The 20732-nt window shown below is 58.0% G+C and overlaps 1 protein-coding gene across 4 annotated transcripts; it reads left to right on the forward strand.

Annotated features, from left to right (window-relative positions):
• The first annotated feature begins 1426 nt into the window (after nucleotides 1–1426).
• Nucleotides 1427–20588, forward strand: LOC101976400 (ATPase family AAA domain-containing protein 3A). 4 transcript variants are annotated; one of them, XR_001230173.4, is made up of 16 exons: nucleotides 1427–1748; nucleotides 4630–4706; nucleotides 5315–5416; nucleotides 5730–5789; nucleotides 6267–6336; nucleotides 7076–7241; nucleotides 7466–7535; nucleotides 9737–9892; nucleotides 10326–10382; nucleotides 10616–10741; nucleotides 10951–11075; nucleotides 11922–11973; nucleotides 12261–12331; nucleotides 13399–13513; nucleotides 14795–14903; nucleotides 20014–20152. XR_001230173.4 is itself a non-coding variant. In XM_078024988.1 (16 exons), exons 1-16 carry the CDS (start codon nucleotides 1544–1546, stop codon nucleotides 20031–20033), a joined length of 1656 nt encoding a protein of 551 aa, XP_077881114.1. In that variant the 5' UTR covers nucleotides 1427–1543; the 3' UTR covers nucleotides 20034–20166. The 4 variants fall into 4 exon arrangements, 2 of the variants coding, with proteins under 2 accessions (XP_077881114.1, XP_005339308.1); XR_013427306.1 differs by having other exon boundaries at nucleotides 19992–20127; XM_078024988.1 differs by having other exon boundaries at nucleotides 13399–13566; nucleotides 19992–20166.
• Nucleotides 20589–20732: the final 144 nt, after the last annotated feature.

Here is a 20732-nt window from a genome sequence, read left to right on the forward strand (position 1 = left end):
AGGTGGACTGTGGTGCCATGAGCAAGTCTGGAACCAGTGAGTACTTTTGGAAATGGAAGAAGAAGAGGAGTAGGAAGGGACCAGCTGGCTGAGGAGAGAGATTGGCTCCTCTCTTCTGGAAACTAGACCACCGCCCAACAAGACAAAACTGCAGAATGATACTGATGGTCAGCAGCAAACCTGTGCTGGTCACAAAAGTGGCTTTAGGTTTAAGGGGAGAGGCTTTGCACTGGCACTATCCTTGGAAGTCAACAGGCAGCTGGCAGCTGCAGCCTTGGTGCTGGGAGCCCCAGGGCTGGGTTGCTGGGGGCAACAGGTTGCAGTGCAACTCTGAGATCTGGCCAGGGGTAGGGGACTCAGAAACCACTTTAGCTGCACACATTCTTGGAGCAGACCTCTTCCCCACTGATTAGGTGGGATTCACTTTGAGAATCCTGCCCCAACTCCTGCTAGCCTGTGCTCCCGGGGAGGGCTGCACACCCTCTGTTGGGATCAAATGCTCAATAAGGTTCTTGAGTTCTGTGTCACACAGGCTCTCCTCTCCTAGCCTCCAGCCTGTCAACCTGCATCTTGAACCTCTGCGGTCTCTCTAGGTCGTTAATGCTGGAGGACTCCTGTTAGAGAAGCTGTTGGGGAGGTCAGAAGGGATCCCACAAACAAAACAGCAGAGCATAAGCAGCACCTCACATTTGTCAGTTAAATGGAAATGCTTCAGGTAGAAAGCACACTGACGATTCTGTTTAGAGTCTTTAGGAAGGGTATGTCTGTCCTCCTAAATGGTATAAGATTTTAAGTATCAAACATGTGGATGGGATATTCTAATAGTCATACAACCAGAGACCACTGCGGTTTCGGAAACATCCAGGGGGCCGGCGGAGGACTGCTCTCCAGGCCTGCCCTTCATCTGAAAGACGAAGCCTTTCCTGGGGTCCACTAGTGTCAACTTATTAAGGGCTTCCTGCGTGCGCCGCGTGTGGAGATCTTCAGCGCAGCCTCATGCCTGCAGGGCTCCCGCTCGCCCCGGTGGGGCCCAGACTCTAGGGCCGCTCCGGGCCAGAAGGCTGCAGGTCACCGAGGGGGCGAGCGGAGGGTTCGCAGCACGGGTCCCTTCCCTCGTCCCCTGAGGTCGCGGCCAGGCGCACGCTCCCCTGACCTGGTAGCCGCGTCCCCAAAGTTCCCGGAGTCCATATCCGTCCAGGGGGGGTCTCTCCCAGGCTGCGGCTTCTCCAGCGCCCACAACGGCCGAAACTCCGCGGCTGCGGCGAACTGACAGTGCTACGGTGCGCGCCCACCAGTTCCGACAAGTTTGTCCAAGCTTGGTATCCTTATCCTGGGCCACGCCCTCCCGGTGGCGTCACGGCCTTTCCTCCCAGGCCGAGGGCTGTGTGCCGCGGGGCCTCGCGCACTTCCGCTGTTGGGAGGAAGGGGTGTGTGTCGCGCTTGCGCACTGGCCCTGCCGCCGGCCCGCGGCGCGTGGCGGCTGCTCTGAGTTGTGGAAGTCACAGTCGACCGGGGTCCTGGTATCGTGCAGCGCTCTCGGGTCATGTCCTGGCTCTTCGGCATCAACAAGGGCCCCAAGGGCGAAGGCGCGGGACCACCGCTGTCCTTGCCGCCCGTGCCGCCCGGGGCCGAGGGCGGCGGCGAACGCGGTGCGGGAGACCGGCAGGCGCCCAAGGACAAATGGAGCAACTTCGACCCGACAGGGCTGGAGCGCGCGGCCAAGGCGGCGCGCGAGCTGGAGCACTCGCGTGAGTGCCGAGGGCGCCGGGACGCGGGAGGTCTCGCGGGCGCGGGCCGCCGGGCCCTGTAAGCGCCTCACCGGGCGAGACTGGGTGCTGTCGGCGGCCCCGAGCCGTCCTGCGTGCCGGGGTCCAGGCCCTGTTCCTCTTTGCACCTTCAGCTGTCGCCAGCAGGCCGGAGCAGGGGCTTCAGCGTGCAAGTGCTGGGTGCCCACCTGGGCCCTGGGCTTTGGGCACTGCCCGGCGCGTGGGATCCTTCGAACTTGCAGCCTCCACGTGGGGCAGGCCAGGGCGTGGCCAGATCCGGAGATGCTTGTGCGCGGGGTTGGTGGCAGTTTTGCACGTAACAAGGAAAGCATATTTTAGTGATTGCGTTTTAACGAGAATGTAACAGATTTTGCATTTATTATTGGCAAACGTTGGCGTTTTGGTGGGTGCGGGAGCGTTTGTAAAGCCACGGGCCAGAGGGTGTTGGCCCAGCTGGTGACCTCCTTGAGCCAGTTGTGAGCTGTGACTGAAACCCAGGTCTTTTCCCACCACCTTCTTTTCTCCTGTGGTTTTGATGATTTACACCAAAATGGCGCAATTTCATGTGCGCCAAAGTGCCAAATAAATACTGACTAAAGGAATACAGTAGTCTCAAACTTGTTTAAGAGGGTGTCCTTTTATCACTGGAAGATCCTGTAGGGAAGCCTTGGTGTGAAGTAGGTGTAGGCAGAGCCACCTTGATAAGAAGGGAGAGGGCTTGGCACTTGGTGTCTCAATCCTCTGCCCTTTCCCAGGAGGCTACAAGAATGCCTTGGGCACTGGTCTCTGGGTCTGTCTGTCTGGCTCTTATATTCCCAGAGGAATGCTCAGAGCATTCAGACTCGATTCACAATGTGTGTCACTTAAGGCCTGGCTGGGTGGACGATTTCACAGGTGATCTTTTAGTTTATCTGTTAGTTTATTAGCTGGCTGGAGTGAGGAACAAGCTTCAGGGCATCTCATACCATAGCAGACTTAATCCCTAACCAAACTCAGCTGGGGGCACCTTTCTGCCCCAACTCCTGGGGGTTTTTGCCCACTTACCATACCCAGAATTTCCAAGTTGAATCTTAGTTGTCCCTACGACAGGCAGTTACCCAGGCCTGTGGGACACAGCTGTGGGTATGTCTGAGCAAGTCTCTTGCTGTCTGTGCTTCCTTGCCCTCTACACCATCCGACCTGCCTGGATCCATTGCCTAGAGAGTACTTGTCCAGGCCCTTGGTTCTGGCCCAACAGATGCAACTCTGGCTGTGGCTGCTGCTGCTCCCTCAGTATCTGTTTGCATTCTCCACTTTTTTTGTTCTCCCTCTTCCTTTCTTTTTTTTTTTTTTTGGCAGTACTGTTGATTGAACTCAGGGCCTTGTACCCTTTAGACAAGTGCTCTACCACTGAGCTGCATCCCCAGAGCTTTTATTTCATTCTGAGGCAGGGTCTTGAGAGGCTGCTCAGGTTTACCTTGAATTTGGGATGCTCTGCCTCAGCCTCTGCAAGCATCTTGTACTCTCCATTTGTATTCTCACCATCCTTCCTGGCCCCATGATGGCTATGTTTCTCCCCAGCCCTTCTTCCCAGGGTGCCTCATGCCTGTCTGCTTGTCAGCCCCTTTGCCAGGCACCCTCTTTGAAGGCTCCCGGCTCATTAGCCCCCTGGGCTTTGCCACAGGGTCTACTATGTTTTGGCCTGAGCCTCTGTACTGACCCCACTGCCTTCTCCCAAGCCAACAGGAACTGTCCTCAATGGTCCTCTGCACAGTCTGACTACCTTCTTTGTTCCTCAAAGCCCAACCTAGTGATACCTTGTTTCCAGTGTCTGCCCAGATCTTCTGGGTTCTTTCTTAGATGCCAGCTTAGTTTATGGGCCTAAAGTCTTTTATATGCCCCAGACCATGTCTCAGACATCCCACCAGGGTGGGTGCTTGAGTGTTGTGGGAGACAAAGCTGCTGGTACAGAGCGGTCTTAGGTGGTGAGCTACTGTCAGGCCTAGCTTGTGACTCGGGAGTTTACATGGATACCAGTGCTGTGCTGAAGTTTTCCTTTTATTCTCCAAGGAGAACTATAATTGCTTCACTGTCAGGAGAGGAAATAGCCTCAATGAAGTTAACAGAGAGGGTGGGTGCATGCCTATATTCCCGTAATCACAGCATAACATGTACTAGTTGCAGCTTACCCTGAAGACTTCAGAGCAACTCAGAGGCTGAGGCAGGAGGATGGCAATTTCAAGGCCAGTCCTGGCAACTGAGCAAGACTTTGTCTCAAAAAATAAAAAGGGCTGAGGATGTGGCTTGGTTGAAGAGCGCCCTGGGTTTAGTCCCCAGCACCAAAACAAGAAAAGTAGGCAGGATGTGGGGATAGAAGGAATTCGATGGGCCAAAGAGCAAGCCAAGGTCACTGTGGCATCAGGGGTTTCATTTGTCCCTTTTCTTGCCTGTGTGTGTTTGGTAGCAGATTCATGGTCATAGATAGGGGAAGCTTAAGAAAAACGTGTAATATGAACAATTAAAGGCCACTCTAGCCAAAGCCCGCATTCTGCCCAGTTGGGAAATGCCTGCTGTTTTGGCCTGTTCTGAATGGGTGTGGGGTGGCCTTTCTGAGGTAACTCTACAAAGGTGATAGATCCTTGGGGATGAGACCAGGGCCTGTGCCAGGCTTTCTTGGGGATAGGGAAGCAGCCTTGAAAGCAGGGGTGTGCAAGGTCTGGCCAGGATTGAGGGCAGGCAGGTAAGGCAGGACTGGGAAGTAGACAGGAGCACTTCAGGCTGAGGCATGCGGTGGCTTCTCAGAAAGCCCCTTGACATTAGTGGGTGCTTGCCCACTGGCCACAGCCACATTGTGTCTTGATTTCCTCTGTCTGACACCCCACAGGCCACGCCAAGGAGGCACTGAGTCTCGCACAGATGCAGGAGCAGACGCTACAGTTGGAGCAACAGTCTAAGCTCAAGGTGAGAGGGCCTAGAGGACACACCTGGACGGCAGGCGCAGATGCCAGGAGCAGATGCCAGCTTGGGCGCTCCTTCAGGAAGGAAGCAGGGGAGGCCAAGATGGGGCTCCGGTGTGGCTGAATCCCCACAGCAGAGTCCCCTGAAAGAGCGTATAAGGCGAGGGGCATCTGGTCGACTGGTCTACCTGAGGGCAGGGGGTCTTTCTTGGAATTCTTAGCTTCATTCTGTGCACTTGGTGGGACTCAACGTCCTTTCATGCATGTAAGCTGGAGAAGGCTCTGCTTTCAGCCCCTGGCTTTCTTGGAGTAGTCATGGTATAAGCCTGGGGGAGGGTGATGTGTCCCTGTGGGACCGATCATTTGTGTCTGGTTTGATCTTGCTCCCTGGAGGCCTTTCCAGATGTTTTCTGGTGCTTCTCTGCTGGGTCTGGGTTCCTTCCAGGCCTGAGCTCAGGTGGGGGTATTGGTCCAGGCTGCATTTTCCAGAAGTGCACACTCCAGCTGGGTGTGCCACTGAAGCCACTGCCCCAGAGCCCTGCAGCTTGAGGAAGAGGGTTGCAGGGAGCCTTCAGCCTCTGGCCAGGTATCCTGAGTGGCCCTGTTCTACAGGAGTATGAGGCTGCTGTGGAGCAGCTGAAGAGTGAGCAGATCCGTGTGCAGGCTGAGGAAAGGAGGAAGACCCTGAGTGAAGAGACCCGGCAGCACCAGGCCGTAAGGGCACAAGCAGTCATTCATACCAGGAGGCCTGGGGTGACCAGGAGGGGGAGTAGGGTGCAGCTTTGGAGCTCTCTTTCACTAGCCAACCAAGGATTTACTGGGTGTCAGCTGTTACCCTTGTAACACCTTGGAATACCCTTGTGCAAACACCCAAAGCCTGTAGATCCCTCCACACTGAGCTCCCCACCCCCAGCACATCTGATTGTCTGTGGGAGGTGGGCAGCTTACCTGAAGCCCCACCCCTGGTGAGGCTGTCGACATGGTTTATCCAGCTAAGGTGTGTCCTCACCGTTCCCTTCCTCTCTAGAGGGCCCAGTACCAGGATAAGCTGGCCCGGCAGCGCTACGAGGACCAGCTGAAGCAGCAGGTGAGCAGGGCACATCTCCCTGAGGGGCCTGCCGTCCTGGCAGTCAGCAGCTTCATGGGCTGCTAGGCAGGCTAGTCCATGGATGGGAGAGCACATGGTTAGTCCTGGGGACCTTTGTTCAGATGCACACAGGCACAGGTGTGGGTACAGAGGTGGGCTTTCCAGGGGCTTTGAGGCTCTTGCCCAGGAGGCCTAACCCAGGGGCTCTGGCTAACTAGGAGGACAGTAAGGGACTGAGCAGAGTCGGGCAGACCAAAACCTGGGTGCCACTCTCCCTCTGTGGGTACTGGCACCCTGTTATTGGTGGTCAGTTTCTGAGTCCTGGCAGCCGTTGCTGCCCCAGGAGGCCTGTGTCAGGCTGTGAGCCCTTCTGGTGAACACCCAGTTTCTCTGGCTCGGAGCAGCTGTAGCCTGTAGGTTTGGTGTTACTGCTTTCTGGTTTTGAAAGCTTCTCCCTTCTCTGTGGCTTCTTCTCAGCAACTTCTCAATGAGGAGAACTTACGGAAGCAAGAGGAATCTGTGCAGAAGCAGGAAGCCATGCGGCGAGGTAAGGGTCACGCTGGGATGGAAGAGGCTCCAGGAAGCAGGGGTTCACTGAGGGGTGTGGCTCTCTGGGTCCCTCAGTCCCTCAGAAGCATCTCAACAGCGAGCCAAGAGTCCCAGTTTAGGCCAGCATCCCAAGCCTGGGCTCTGCAGTGCATCAGGCAGTCCAGATTCTTGTTCTCGTGGTGGGGCTGCTCTCAGTAGAGGCCCCTCTGCAGCCTGGCCGTGTGCCTCTCCAAAGGGTGCCGACACTGTGCCTGGGTGGGAATCCGTGTTTACCACCCTGTGGAAGCTGCATTTATGAGTGGGCCATGGTGTCAGCGTTGCACGAACGTGTGTCCAGAAGAAAGGACCACTATTTCCTGTCTCTCTGGGCCAGGGGGACCTGAAGCCACCATGTGGCTTTCGCTTTGTCGTGGCTATGGGCATTTCCCCCAGACGCTGCACAGAAGGGCACTTGGCTGTGTCCCATGGGTCTGGCCATACGACAGCTGGTCTCAGCGTCATTTGGCTTGCCCAGTGATCCTGTGTGCTTCATCTTGTTTCCTGAAGTATGCACGGCCCTTAGAAGGGTGGCCTGGTCACGGGGTTCCCTTGCTCGCTGGGGCTGGACCCCAGGCGGGTCTTTTCTCTGAACTTTATACTGTTCCTGGACCACTTTTGCTGAGGTCTATGTGTTGGCCTTGTGGGCAGAGGCTGGCTCTGCCAGGCTGAACCCTGCTGTCCTGCCTTTTCTGGGGCAGCCACCGTGGAGCGGGAGATGGAGCTGCGGCACAAAAATGAGATGCTGCGCGTGGAGGCCGAGGCCCGAGCGCGGGCCAGGGCCGAGCGGGAGAATGCGGACATCACCCGGGAGCAGATCCGTTTGAAGGCCGCTGAGCACCGCCAGACCATTCTGGAGTCCATCAGGTGAGCATTCAGCAGGAGCCCTGGCTGTGTGGTGCTGGCCGTGGGATGCCCCTCTGAGGTCACTGGCTGGGGTCATCATGTTGGTGGGGCTTCTCTGCCTCTGTGTTTCAGGGCTTGCCTCTGAGAGTATAGGAAGCTGCAGGGGGGTGTCGCCCTTGACCTCCTCCAGCCCTGTGTCCAGGTCCCACATCCCTTCCTATCATGTGGCTGTTCTCCCCCAACAGGACGGCTGGCACCTTGTTTGGTGAAGGATTCCGTGCCTTTGTGACAGACTGGGACAAAGTGACAGCCACGGTATGCATCATGCATTCTCAGAGGTGTGCCTGGCAGGCAGCTCTGGGTGTTCTGGGGGCCCTCTGGTGTGCTGCACCTCTGTTCCTGCTGACAGGGTGGAGCAGCTGGTGCTTGGGGGTGAGATGGAGCTGGAGCAAGGCCGGGGCTGCCTCTGCTTGCACTGCTGGCTGCTGCCGCTGCTCCTGTTCCTCCTCAGCCAGGGAGAGGAGGTGCAGCTAGATGAGAGGGAGCCTTTTTGGATCGATTTTAAGCGATTTGGTCTTCTTTTCTTTCCCCCCTCTAGCAAAATACCCAAAGCTGTGTAACTTATAAAGAGGTTTATTGGCTTTAGATTCTGGTGCTGGAGGGTCCAAATGACATACTACTAGCCTCCTGGCCAGGGCCTACTGGCTGGGACACAGTGTAGCAGAGAAGTGGAAAGGGAACCAACCAGTCACACGCAGAAGGGTTGGGCATAGGGGGTGACCTTGCTTTATGATCTCCTGCTCTGGAGAGAACTGATAGTCTGTCCAAGAGACACTGATCCATTCCTGATGCTGAGCCTCCGACCTCATGACTCTCTCCTAGGCCCTGCCTCTTTTTTTGGTTCTGGGGATTGAACCCAGGAGTATTTTAGACCACTGAGCTGTATCCTCAATCCTTTTTTTTTTTTAACGTTATTTTTTAAAATTTTTTTTGAAAGAGAGAGTGTGAGAGAGAGAGAGAATTTTTTAATATTTATTTTTTTTAGTTATTGGCGGAAACAACATCTTTGTTTGTATGTGGTGCTGAGGATCGAACCCGGGCCGCACGCATGCCAGACAAGCGTGCTACCACTTGAGCCACATCCCCAGCCCTTGTTGTTATTTTTATGTGGTGCTAAGGATTGAACCCAATGCATCACTCATGCTAGGCAAGTGCTCTGCCACTGAGCCACAACCCTGGCCCCTTCTCAATCCCTTTTTAAATTTTGAGACAGTCTTGTTAGGTTGCTTAGGGCCTTGCTATGTTGCTGAGGCTGGCCTTGAACTTACGATCCTCTTGGCTCAGCCTCTCCAGTCACTGGGATTGTAAGTGTGGCCACCACTGCTAGGTTAGCTCTCACCTCTTAAAGGTTCTGCCCCTTCCCCTCCATGGACAGGACCAGGCCCCCAGCATGTGCTCCTGGGCACAAGCATCCAGCCATGGCAGTGCCTTGTTTGAGGCTTTGGAAGACTGGAGGACTGGAGCTGGCTTGCTTGCTTTGCAGCATCCTGAAAGGATGTGACTAGAACTTTCTTTCTGCCACCACTTTTTTTTTTTTTTTTTTTAATACTGGGATTGAACCCCAGGCACTTTACTACTAAGTCACATCCCTAGCGTGTTTTTATATTTTGTTTTGAGAGGACCTTTGCCAAGTTGCCCAGGCTGGCCTTGGTCGTGTGAGCCTCCTGTCTTAGCCTCCTGAGTTGCTGATAGGTTCCACCATACCTGGCTCTTCCTGGCAGCTTTTGTAGAATGGGCCTACCTACTTCCACTGGGCAGGGACTCTGGTGCTGAGCGGTGGACGTCTGCTGCTTCCTCACACCGTCTCTGAGGGCTTTTCAGTGTAGCAGGGGTTGATCACCCAGGGAAGCACTCGGGGTGCGGTCTGGCTGGCATGGCTGTGGGACCACAGCCATAGGGCCTGGCTGAGGCCAGCCTTGCCCACTCAGCTGGGACTCCACAGGTGCAGTGTGTCTGTTGAGGAAAGAAGCCCTTCTTTTCTTCTGTGACTTGTGTTTTGGCATTTGCAGCGTTGGGGTGAACCCAGGGCCTCTTGTCTGCTGGGCCAGCTCTGCCTGAGCCCCGGTTAGGAGGTACCTTCTTACCATGTTGTGAAGTAAGGGAGCTCCCAGTAAGCTGGTTGTTGACTGGTGTGTGTATGTGTGCGTGTGCATGATATGGATTAGTTTTTGAACGGGTTAGTCATTTGGGGTTAGTCTTGTTTTCTAGGAGTGAACTTTTAACATTTTCATTGGGCAGAAAAGCAGTGGAGGCTGTGGCCGTGATAGCCACCTGGCGCTAAAAGGCTGTCCTCAGCCTGCAGCCTCAGGGTCAGAGGAGTTGCAGTGCAGGTCACAGAGAACACAGCTCTGAGAAAGGTTGGGGTGGAGAGCGTCTGATCTGACTGGGCCAGGCCTGTTAGGGACTCCCAGGAGGTGAGGCTGCTGACGGGCCTGCTGCCTGCTTCTCTGTTCCAGGTGGCTGGGCTGACACTGCTGGCTGTCGGGGTCTATTCAGCGAAGAATGCAACTGCCGTTGCTGGCCGCTATGTGGAGGCGCGGCTGGGGAAGCCGTCCCTGGTGAGGGAAACCTCCCGCATATCGGTGCTGGATGCTCTGAGGCACCCTGTGCAGGTATGGCTGCAGTGGGCACCTGCCCCCTAGAGCTCTCTGTCCTTGCCAGGCCCCTTCCCATGACTGGCAAGTGCTGCCTACATCACACACCATCATCTTTCCCTCCCTTGTGCCCCAGCAGCATCTGCTTCCTCCTGCGGAGGGTTCTCCAGTCTGAACTCGCCTTCAGGCCCTCTTGTGTCAGTGTGGTGCTGTAGGCTGGGTGACCAGCACCCTAGGGCACCGCTGGCTCTGTACGAACCCTGGGCCCGTAGTCCAAATGGGTTGCGCCCAGATCTCCTCCATTCATTCTGGGCTGGTGGGTAAGAAAATAAGTTTCAGTGAAGGATCCACAGATCACCCCAAGCCCCCCAGCAGATACCATGTGTCCCAGGGTCTGGCTTCCCAGCTCCGAGAATGAGGTCCTTGCATGTCTGCATCTCTGCTCCCCCAGGTTAGCAGGCGGCTCCTCAGCAAGCCCCAGGATGCACTGGAGGGTGTCATTCTCAGTGTAAGTCAGTCACCATGGGTGGGGTGGGTCTGGGTGGGCTATGAGGTCCTGTGGAAGTCAGTAGAGCTGGGCCCATGGGTCTCCTGTTGATGGCCTTTGGCTTCTGAAATTCACTTTGTTAGCTAGAGCCAGCCTGTATTCAGCTAGTCCAAACTAGCCCCCGGGAGTAGACTGCAGCAGAGTGTCCACATGCCCGCCCCCAAGGATGTCTCCAAACACACTTCCCCTGACAGCCCAGCCTGGAGGCACGGGTGCGGGACATTGCCATAGCAACAAGGAACACCAAGAGGAACAAAAGCCTGTACAGGAACATCCTGATGTACGGGCCGCCAGGCACTGGCAAGACACTGTTTGCCAAGGTAAGAGCACCCACTGCAGGGGCACCGTCAATGTGAGGAGGCCCGTTCTTGCTGCGGCTAGGTGCCCATCGGTGACCCCCACCTCTCGGCACCACTGTGATGCTCAGCACCAGTGCTTCTTGTGGGGGCTAGAGTGGCTGGTGGGCTGTGGGCTTTGCAGAGGGTGTAGAACATCTGCTCTCTCTCCTTCCTGCACCCCTTCTGCCCAGAAACTCGCGCTGCACTCAGGCATGGACTACGCCATCATGACAGGCGGGGACGTGGCCCCCATGGGGCGGGAGGGTGTCACCGCCATGCACAAGGTCTTCGACTGGGCCAACACCAGCCGGCGAGGGTGAGAGTGTACCCCTTGCGCAGGTCCCTGGTCCCCAGGCCATTGGCCACCCCAGGGATGCTGTTCCGTAAAGCGGCCGTGTTCACTCCACCTCCACAGCTGGGAAGCAACTCTTTCTGGTTGCTGGTACCCACTGTCTCCTTGTGTTCAGTCCTCCATGCTGTGCAGGCCACAAGCAGCCTCTAGCCTTTGAGCAGTGGGGACTTGTCAGAGGGTCCCTCTTGGAGCAGAGAGGGCTTGCCAGAAGGTTTTTGAGAGCAGAGGGGCCTTGCTGAAAGAATTTTGAGAGCAGAGGGGGCTTGCCAGAGGGTCTTGTCTAGAGCGGAGGGTCCGTCAGCATGCTGAGGATGGGCTGTTGGTCTTTCCCCTCCAGTTCGAAGGGGCTACTGGTTAGAGATTAGAGACTAGAGAAGTGAGGGGTGAGCTCAGGTGGGGAGGGTCTGCCCCACACAGGTGCTCCATTGAGTGTGTGCACAGGTGGTGTGCATGCGTGCAGGTGGATGTTCCTACGTGAACCTCCTGAAAGCCATCTGAGGCCCTCATGACCCCTCAGCAGGATAGTCTGGCAGTGGCGTGGTCAGCCCTACTAGTCGCCCCAGGCGTGCCCCCTCTCCTGTCCCCTGGGCTTGCACCTTCCCTGGCTGCTCGGGCCGGCCCTGCACCAGGCCCTGCACCAGGCCCTGCACCCGCTCCTCTGGAAGCTGCAGGCAGCCTGCACAGGTATCCCCTGGCCTTGCTGCATGGCTCTACTGGATGCGTGTTAGAGGTCCTGGCGGGTAGAGCCTGTGGCCCTGGGGCTGTCTGTGGGTTCAAGCATCCACTCGTGTGCCACGCTCTTGTTCACAGCCTCCTGCTCTTTGTGGATGAAGCAGACGCCTTTCTTAGGAAGAGAGCCACAGTGAGTCCCCTGGGTGCGTCCCTGGCCATGTGAGGATGCTGGGCACTCTGGGCATTTGCAGCTGGAGCCAAGAGCAATTTTGTGGTGATGTGGTCAATCAGGACCCTGGCTGTGCCAAGCACATGTGCCACCACTGAGTGCCCAGCCGTCTTAACATTTTTGAGGGCTTAAAGTGCAGTTTCAGCTTTCAGATGGGGTTGAAGCTCAGACTTGCCCTTTGGGAGTGGCCTGCAGAACCCTCCCCACTTCTGAGGCTTATGACCAACGCCAAAGCCTTCCCTCTGCAGGAGAAGATCAGTGAAGACCTCAGGGCTGCCCTCAACGCCTTCTTGCACAGGACTGGCCAGCATAGCAGCAAGTGAGCCCCTGACCTCCCCTTGCCCTGGGCAGAGTACCTGCAGCATTGTCACCCTTGGCCTCACAAGGGAAGTGGGGGCACTGCCCAGGCATGCCCACTGCTAATGGCTAGGGTCCGGAGTCCAGCACTTGGTGGACAGGCAGCTGTCAGGGCTGTTCTTGACACCCTTGTCTGGGAAGGGCAGCGAGTGTCACTGAGAAACCATGCCAGGTTCTGTCAGGCAAGGCCACTAACTCACATGACCTCTCCCACCCTTTGGCTTCCAATCTTCCACTTGACTCTGAGGGAGGCAAAGCTGGGACCCCCGTTGTGGCAGGCGTCCCTCAGGATTGCAGGAGGCTCACCAGGGGCATAGGTGGGCACTTTGGGTGGGAGCGAGGGCAGGAACAGTTCCCACGTATCCTGGATGGAGCACAGGACTTGGCCTCCAGAGGGATTCAGGTCCCAGGGTAGCCTCCAGGCCTCCAAGAGAGGTCTCACTTGGAGGAGCTTCTTGGGCTGTTCCAGAGGTAGGTCAGCCTGGGTGCTGTGTTCCCACACACTCCTTTCCAAGTCCCCTCGTCCTGGTTCTTGCTCACTGGTCACAAAGCATTCTCAGACGCCTGCTAGCTGGGGCTGCTGTTGGAGCCCGGATGCTCTGAGGCAAGTTGGGGTTCCTGCCAGGCCCAGTCAAGATCCCCGTCCCCAGCCTGGCCAGGCATCTGCTGGACACCATGGCCTTGTTTGCCCAGCACAGTGAGGCTTCTCGGCAAGAGGGAGCAAGTGTCACCTGCGGGTGCTGCCTGTTGGTCTGGGATCTGTACTGGAGAAGCCCACTGGGGCGAGAACAGGAACGTGGACACGGCAGCTGGGGCCTGCACTGTGCAGGGGGCCTTGCTGGGGCTCCCAGGGTTTCCTGGGCTGAAGTGCTAGCCAGGGTAGGTGCAACTCAGCAGTGCAGTCCTGGCCTCCCACGCATGGGTCCCTGGGCTCGGCCCCCGGGTGCCAAGTGGTTCTTCTGGAGGTTTCCCTGAGGAGTGAGAAGCCCTCTGCCTGCCGGTTTCAGCCTGGGTGCCTGCTGCCTGCAGGTTCATGCTGGTCCTGGCCAGCAACCAGCCTGAGGACTTCGACTGGGCTGTCAGTGACCGCATTGATGAGATGGTCTGCTTCCACCTGCCGCGGCTCGAGGAGCGGGAGCGCCTGGTGAGGATGTATTTTGACAAGTTTGTTCTTAAGCCAGCCACAGAAGGAAAGCAGTAAGTGTCCAGGCCCGCTTGCCACCCTCTTGCCATCTGCTGTCAGCAGCCACCCCACCCCTCCTCCCTGTGGGCATGTCCAGCAGGTGCCACCTCCTGGTGGCATTTCCATTTCCCTGGGTCTTGTGGCCATTGGTGGGGTCCTGTTCAGACCAGGCATCCTCGGATGGTTCCCCGGGGCCCTGGAGTAAGCACCTCTGTTGTGGGGTCATTGACCCTTTTCTCCAGCCACTCTTTACTTGAGGGCAGCAGCCGATGTATCTAGTGTCCACTTTGCGTTCTTACCTTCCCATTATTTGAAGCACCCGGGTCACTTGGGAGCTTTAGAGAAAATGTTGGGCCCTGGGGTGAGGCTAAACTCTGTTCCCTGAGCCTCACTCCAAAGCCCTTGTGCCTGTTGAGGAGAGGGGTGGTCATGGCAGTCCAGGGCTGACCAAGTGGCCTGCTGCCTGTACACCGTGCTGCTCCCAAGAGCTGCTCAGAGGGGCCCTGAGCCTCGTGGGTGGGGTGTGGCTCCCCATGACTGTTAGGTGCTGGGTGCAGGGCGAAGCCACTGGGAAAGCCTGCCTGGTGGCAAGGCCCTGGCTCTCCCTGCTCCCCTTTCTGTTGCATCCAGGACGATCCCAGTCAGCTGAGGCTGCTCTGCCTTCAGCCTCTCCAGGGGCCTAGGCTGGCAGCGCCTGGCTCCATGTCCTGACCTGAATCCTTCCTGCCCGCCCCCCCACCTTCTGCTGCCTGGTGGGCTGGCTTCTGGACTGCTGCTGGCCAGGCCCCACCTCCTCCTGGCCCAGGCAGCACGACCTCATTTCTCTACCTCTTGCACAATGGCCACTCTACCTTTGGCCAAGGTGACATTGCTGGAAACATGGAAGGTGCAGCCTACCCTTGCTGTTCGCTGCTCTTCCAGGACCCTGCCTGCACTCCACTGGCTAAGAGTTTGGAGTGGCACCTGCTGCTTGGCTGTTGGGTGTGCAGATGTGGGCTGGGCCTGGAGTGGGTGGAAAGTGGGGGTGCAGGGGTACAGCGCCCTAGCCTGGCCCCATAGCAGGTTAGCCAGGAGGATCCGGGTGTTGGCAGATCCTGGCTTATGTTCAGAGGCGCGGCCAAGGGGTGCCCAGGACAGCCCATGATTCTGGTATGAGGTGGGCGGCCTTGATGCCCATCTCCCCAGCTCTGTGCCGTGTGCAGCCCTGGCTGGCTGGGCACCACCTGAGATCTCTTCCTACAGGCGTCTGAAACTGGCCCAGTTTGACTACAGCAGGAAGTGCTCAGAGGTCGCCCAGCTGACGGAGGGTATGTCGGGCCGTGAGATCGCCCAGCTGGCCGTAGCCTGGCAGGTGAGTGGAGCTCTTGGGCTCTGAGGCCCATGGAGGGTGTGGCCCCTGCTCTACTCCCCCTCACCAGGGGCTGCTCCCCCATGGGCTCATGCTGTCTGGGCTGCATGGGAAAGGCTTGTGAACACAGAACACATCATCCCAGGGAAGGCCAGGTGCCCGGGCAGACGTACGGGAGGCTCTGAGGCGGGTGGGGGCCGAGGTGCTGCTCACCTAGCCCGCCAGCTGGGGAGCTGGACAGATTCTGAGCACCTACTTTAGGTGGAACCTCACAGCCACCTGCTCTGCATGAGCCCTCTTGAGGTTCTGCTTTTTAGGACATGTCAGCTGCAGAGTGGGGGCAGGTGTGTTGGCCTATGTGTGGCTCAGGGCTCACAGGGCAGAGTGTCCCCTGTTAACCCCAGCTCAGCTCCTGCAGTGCTGGAAGCACCTGGAGACCACAGCCTCTGGTGGCCGCTGAGAAGGCGGTGGTGGGTGCCATGCCCACCTGGTCACCTCTGTGCAGGAGGTTAGCCAGAGAGAGATCTGTTTCCATCAGGACACTCAGCTGCTCTCACTCCGGGTCTAGCCAGCTGAGGGCTGTGCTGTGGGCTGTATTGTGGTCGACAAACCAGAGACCAGAGTCTGCGGCAGGGTGCAGGTGGCACCATGGCACCACATTGTGTTCCTAGTTCTGAGGCTGTGGTCTGTCCCCCAGAGCAGCGCCTGAGGCCTGCAAGGGCCACATCCTGGTGTGTCCTTGGGGGCGGTGGTGAGCGGCTCTTGGGATGTCTTCTGGTGGCACTGACTTGGGGGCAAGCTCGCAGCCTCATTCACTTCCACGACTCCTCTGAGGCCCAGGCTCCAAATGCAGGCCCCGAGGCCTGTGTGATCGTGGTCATTGTGGCCTGGGGAGGGTCATCTGGCAGGGGGTGACCTGGCATGCTGCTGTGGCCCGGGTTGCAGGAGCAGCTGACCACACCGGACGGCTGTCCACAGACCCAGCCCTGGGGCGCCAAAGCTCAGCTTGGTGTGTGTGAAGTGGGTCCTGTCCTGCCTCTGCACCCACCCTCAGGTTCACCACCCGGCACCATCTTGACGGGCGCAGGCTGGCATCTGCTGGGGCCATCACTGCTGTGCATTGCTGGAACTTCCTGTCCTCCCAGATGGAAGCCCTGTGCCCTCTGACCTCTCACTCCCCCTCATCCCCAGCTGCTAGGCCGCCCCCCTCTCTTTTCCTCATCTTCTCCCAGCTGGCGGAGGGTACTCAGGAGCCGGCTTTCCGTTCTCTACCCCAGAGTGGAGCTGCTGGGCTAGGCCGGGCCATGGGCAGCGCCCACGGACTACCTTCTCTGGGGCCTCGTCTCTCCCCGAGCTCATCAGCATTTGGGGTTCTCCCCCCGACCCTTTGTACCTTGAGACAGGTCTTGCTAAGTTACCGAGGCTGGCCTGGAACTTGGCGTCCTTCTGCCTCTGCCTCCCAAGTCACTTGGGTACCAGGCGCGGCCACTGCCTGTCAGGGTTGCCCTGTGGGCCTTGGGGTGTGAGCTGTGACAACCAGGACTTCTGTGGTTGCCTCGGGGTTCGCGGGAGCCCTTCAGAGTCCAGCATGCTGGTTTCCAGACAGTCGGCCTCCCATGGCCACGTCTCTGCACCCATGGGCTGGGCCAGGTCTCAGTGCTGGGCCGTGTGGGTCTTCCCAGTGCTGGTGTCCTGTCTCCTCGGGGCCTGTGTGCCCACAGTTGCCAGGGCAGCTCTGCCGTGTGCTGGTGGCCCTGGTGTTCATTCATCCAGGGCTTGACGAGGGTGCTCTGTCCCTCAGCCATACTCCTATTCCTTCTCTTTTTTATTTTGAGGTGGTTTTGCCGACTTGCTGAGGGATTCTCTAAGCTGCTCAGAGTAGCCTCTAACCTGGCACCTCCATCCAGTTGATGGGATTGTAGGCATGGCTGTGGCTTGGGCTTCCTCTCTGGGTGGGCGAGGGAGCAGCACACATCTGCTTCAGTTGCTCTTCCCTGGTCACCAGCATCCCTTTTGGTGCTTAGTCGCCACCTGTGCCTGTTTGAAGACCTGTCTCTTCAGGTCCCCTGCCCACTTGAGATCGGTGGCGGTGTTCAGTCTTGGCTGTGGGTGTACTCTGGGTCTCAGCCCCTCCCCAGCTGTTCAGGGCAGACCTTCATCCGTGCTCTGGTGAGTGCTGTGCAGACCTCGTCCAGGAGGATGCCATGTCCGGTCTGTCGGACTCCCCCGCCACTGTTCTTCCTTTTTAGGGGGTGGTCCTGGGGGCTGCACCAGAGGTGCTGTTAACACTGAACTGCGTCCCCAGCCCCTCACTCTTCTGTTTTGAGACAGGGTCTCTGTATTTCTGAGGCTGGCTTTGAGCTAGCAGTCTTCTGGTGCCACGTGGCCACTCCTGCCCTGGGGTTTATAGTTCTGGTCGTTTTCTTTGGTGCATAACTGGCGTGAATGCAGGGCTCTGTGCACACTGGCCAAGCGCTCTGGCACAGCTGTACCCCAGCTCTGGCTTTGTGAGGGCGTGAGTCGGAGGTGCAGCCTCGTGTCGCTGGCTGCGGAGACCGTTTTCCAGCTTCCGTTCTGAGAAGACCGCCCTTTCCTCTCAGGGGTCTTCATAGTCAGGAAGAGGATTTTGGGTTCAAAGCCAGCCAGGGCAACTCAGCCAGACCCTGTCTCAAAAGAAAGGTACTTGAGCAGCTCAGTGATAGAGCAGCTCTAGGTCTAGAAATGTTTACTTTTTAGTTAGAAACAGTATATTTATTTGTTTTTATGTGTGCTGAGGGTTGGACCCACGGCCTCCCACGTGTTAGGCGAGCACTCTGCCGCTGAGCCACAAACCCAGCCCCCTTTATTTTTTATTTTGAGACAGGGTCTTGCTAAGAGGCCCAGGCTAGCCTCAAACCCGATTCCTCTGGCCTCAGCCTGAGCTCCGCACCAGGCTGTTTGCACCACCTCCTGTGTTCTTCAGTCCCATTCGGAGGTATTGTGCGGGTTTCACGTAAAGGTTTTCATCTCCTTGATTAATTCCTAAACATTTTATTCCTTTTTATATTTGTATAAATGGAATTACTTCCTTTTGGAATTTCTGTCAAGGTGCAGAACTGCAGCTACTCGTGTGTTGACCTTGTGTCCTGATCAGTTCTGATGGGTTGGTTTTTAGGAGAGATTTGCGGGCGAGTGCATGTGTGTAGTATGGTGCTGGGCGGGAGCCCTCTCAGGAGCTGGGGCTGTGTGGTCTCAGTGGCCCCCAAGCCCTGCCACCCATAGGGTCACAGCATCTGGGAGCAGAAGCAGCTGGCTCCTTCCTTTCTGGCTCAGCCCACTCGTCTTGCCCAGTTGCCAGGGAGGGCTCCAGTGCTGTGCTGGGGAGGGGCTCAGTGGCTCCTGACCTGTGCTCCCACTGTGTTGAGAAGTCTCTTTCTGTACCTCTCTGTGGGGTGTTTTTATTAGGAAAGGGAGGCTGAGGCAGGAGGATGGCAGGTTCCAGGCCAGCCTAGGCCACTTGATGGCATCCTGCTTCAAAGTACAAGTTAAAAAGTGTTAGGATGTGGCTCAGTGGTGGAGCATCCCGGCCACCTCAGGACCGCAAGGAGGGAGCTGGCCAAGTGCCACGTGTTGGCCCTGCGTTGGCTTCTGCTGTGTGCGTGACAGTGTTCCCACAGGAACACCCTTGCATCCCTGGGGCCATGCCTGCTGGTCCGCTGCTGCTGGCCTGCTGCACCCCTGGGTGTCTTTGGCCACGGTGTCAGGGTGGCACTGGTCTTGAGGAAGGAGTCAGCAGTGACCCTTCTGTCGGCATCCCACCTGGCCGCAGTTCTCCATTTCATTTCATTGTTCCTTCCTTTTCCCCTCCTCCCTACTAGGGATCAAACCCCGGGGCACTTAACCACCCGGCTGCTTCCCCAGCCCTTTTCAAAACTTTGTAATTTAGAGACAGGGGCTTGCTGTTGTGTGGTGACATGTGATCCTCCTGCCTCAGCCTCCCCAGTGACTGGGATTCTAGGTGTGGCCACTGCACCTGGCTTGTTTGTTCGTCTCTGAGACGTCTCACTGTGTTGTTCAGGCTGCCTTGAACTCCTCGCCTCAAGGCGTCCTCCTGACTCGGCCTCCTGAGTGCTCGCTGCAGGCATGCGCTTCTGTACCCTGGTGAACGGGTCTCTTGGGCTAGTATAGACTCGAAGGAAGTCAGGACAGCAGCGTGACTGGTGCTGCCCTCTGTCCTACCATGCAGCAGGTCCCTGCCTTGGGTGAAGCATGGTCGCTGCGTCCTGCCACGCAGCAGGCTCCACGCTGAGCAGGGCTGGGCTGTGCCCTGTCCACCTGCCAGTCTCATGTGCAGCTTCCACCTTACCTTCTGCTCCCTCCCCAAATTGGTGGGCTGGCTTCAAGGTGGGGTCTGCTCCCGCAGCAGGTGGAGGTGAGGCAGGGGCCCTGGACTCTGGCCCTCGTGGCACCATGTAGTCACGGCCCCACAAGCGCCAGCCAGGCAAGGTTGTCTGCTGCCCTGCACACCTGCCCCTGGGCGGGGGGAATCCAGTGTCTGGGAGGAGGGCCCAGGCTGTGGTGAGGGTCCCACTCAGGTGGCCTGGAGGCAGGATCCCCTGCTTGGGACTGCCCTGAGTTTCCTCCAGGCACCCCAGCTCCCCTTCCCTTCTGAGGACAGTGCTGTGAGGTCCCTGCACCCTGGCCGGACCCCTCACCCCAGCCGCCGCACCCTGGGGCCCACCAACCCTTTTGGTGCTTCTAGAGCTATTGTTGCCGGCGAGTTGCAGCCTCAGCCACCCAAGTGCAGTGACTATGGCGACGCCCTTGAGCCCTGCTGGCTGGACCCCCGTGGTGTCCTTAGGATAGGGAGTGCAGGAGTGGCAGCCTGTCCAGAGGTGACCACTCAGGGTTCCCCCGTGTGCCCAGAGTCACCTGCGGGTCTTGCATTTGTTCTGCCTGGGCGGGGCTTGTGGGTCAGCGGGGTGTGCGTCTCGACTTGGGCTCTCCAGAGGCCATGCTGGGATGTGCAGAGCCCCTGTAGACGTGGGTCAGACCACACTGGGCCCCTGGGAGGCCACTGGGCCCTGTGCACAGTGAGTTGCCCCTGTGCAGGCTGCTGGCCTCTTTCCTGCAGGCCATGGCGTATGCCTCTGAGGATGGGGTGCTCACGGAGGCCATGATGGACGCCCGGGTCCAGGATGCCATCCAGCAGCACCAGCAGAAGATGCAGTGGCTGACTCTGGAGGGCCCCAGGCCCCAGGCTGGCGAGTCCCCACACCTGAGTCCACAGCAGGCCAGCTAGGCTGGAACGCCTGGCCCACCCTCTGGGAAGTGCAGCCACGCGGCCTGCAGTGCCCTCCCACCAGCTCCCCTTCAGCCTTGACCCCAAGTCTGCCCTTCTGCCAGGGGTGCTAGCTGGGGGAGGGTCGGGCCTCCAAGGCGAGCTGTGTACCCAAGGCTGGTGGCTACAGCCTGGCCAGCAGGACCGCGGCCTGTGGGGACCAGAGGGGCAGTGAGGTCACTGGCTCAGCCTTGGCCTGGATGTGCCCTGCACACGTTTGTGCCAAGAATTAGCCCAGCCCTGACCTAGTGGGGTGGATCCAGAGCCAGATAGCCACTGGTCCATGACGTCTGGTGCTCCAAACTGCTGCCCCCTCCAGCAGGTGGGGGGCCCTTCTATCCAAAATCTAATAAAACTGACTGACCCTTGCTGTGTGTCTCATGGTTGATATGAGGGGCGGGCTGTGGGGTCCCCTCTGCAGCCCTCGGGGTTTCAGGTGAGGAAAAGGCAGAGGCCGGAGCTTTCTGGAGAGTTTACTGGCCAGGCAGGGTGGGCTTCACAGTGAGGTGCTG

This window comes from Ictidomys tridecemlineatus, chromosome 11 (assembly GCF_052094955.1).
Source record: "Ictidomys tridecemlineatus isolate mIctTri1 chromosome 11, mIctTri1.hap1, whole genome shotgun sequence".
In the NCBI taxonomy this organism is placed as follows: domain Eukaryota; kingdom Metazoa; phylum Chordata; class Mammalia; order Rodentia; family Sciuridae; genus Ictidomys; species Ictidomys tridecemlineatus.

Coding starts and splice junctions, on each gene's coding strand:
- LOC101976400 (XM_005339251.4), top strand. CDS start 1,544: ATGTCCTGGCTCTTCGGCATCAACAAGGGCCCCAAGGGCGAAGGCGCG. Junction 7,536..9,736: donor GGGACAAAGTGACAGCCACG/GTATGCATCATG, acceptor TCTCTGTTCCAG/GTGGCTGGGCTGACACTGCT. Junction 13,567..14,794: donor CCAGCCACAGAAGGAAAGCA/GTAAGTGTCCAG, acceptor CTCTTCCTACAG/GCGTCTGAAACTGGCCCAGT.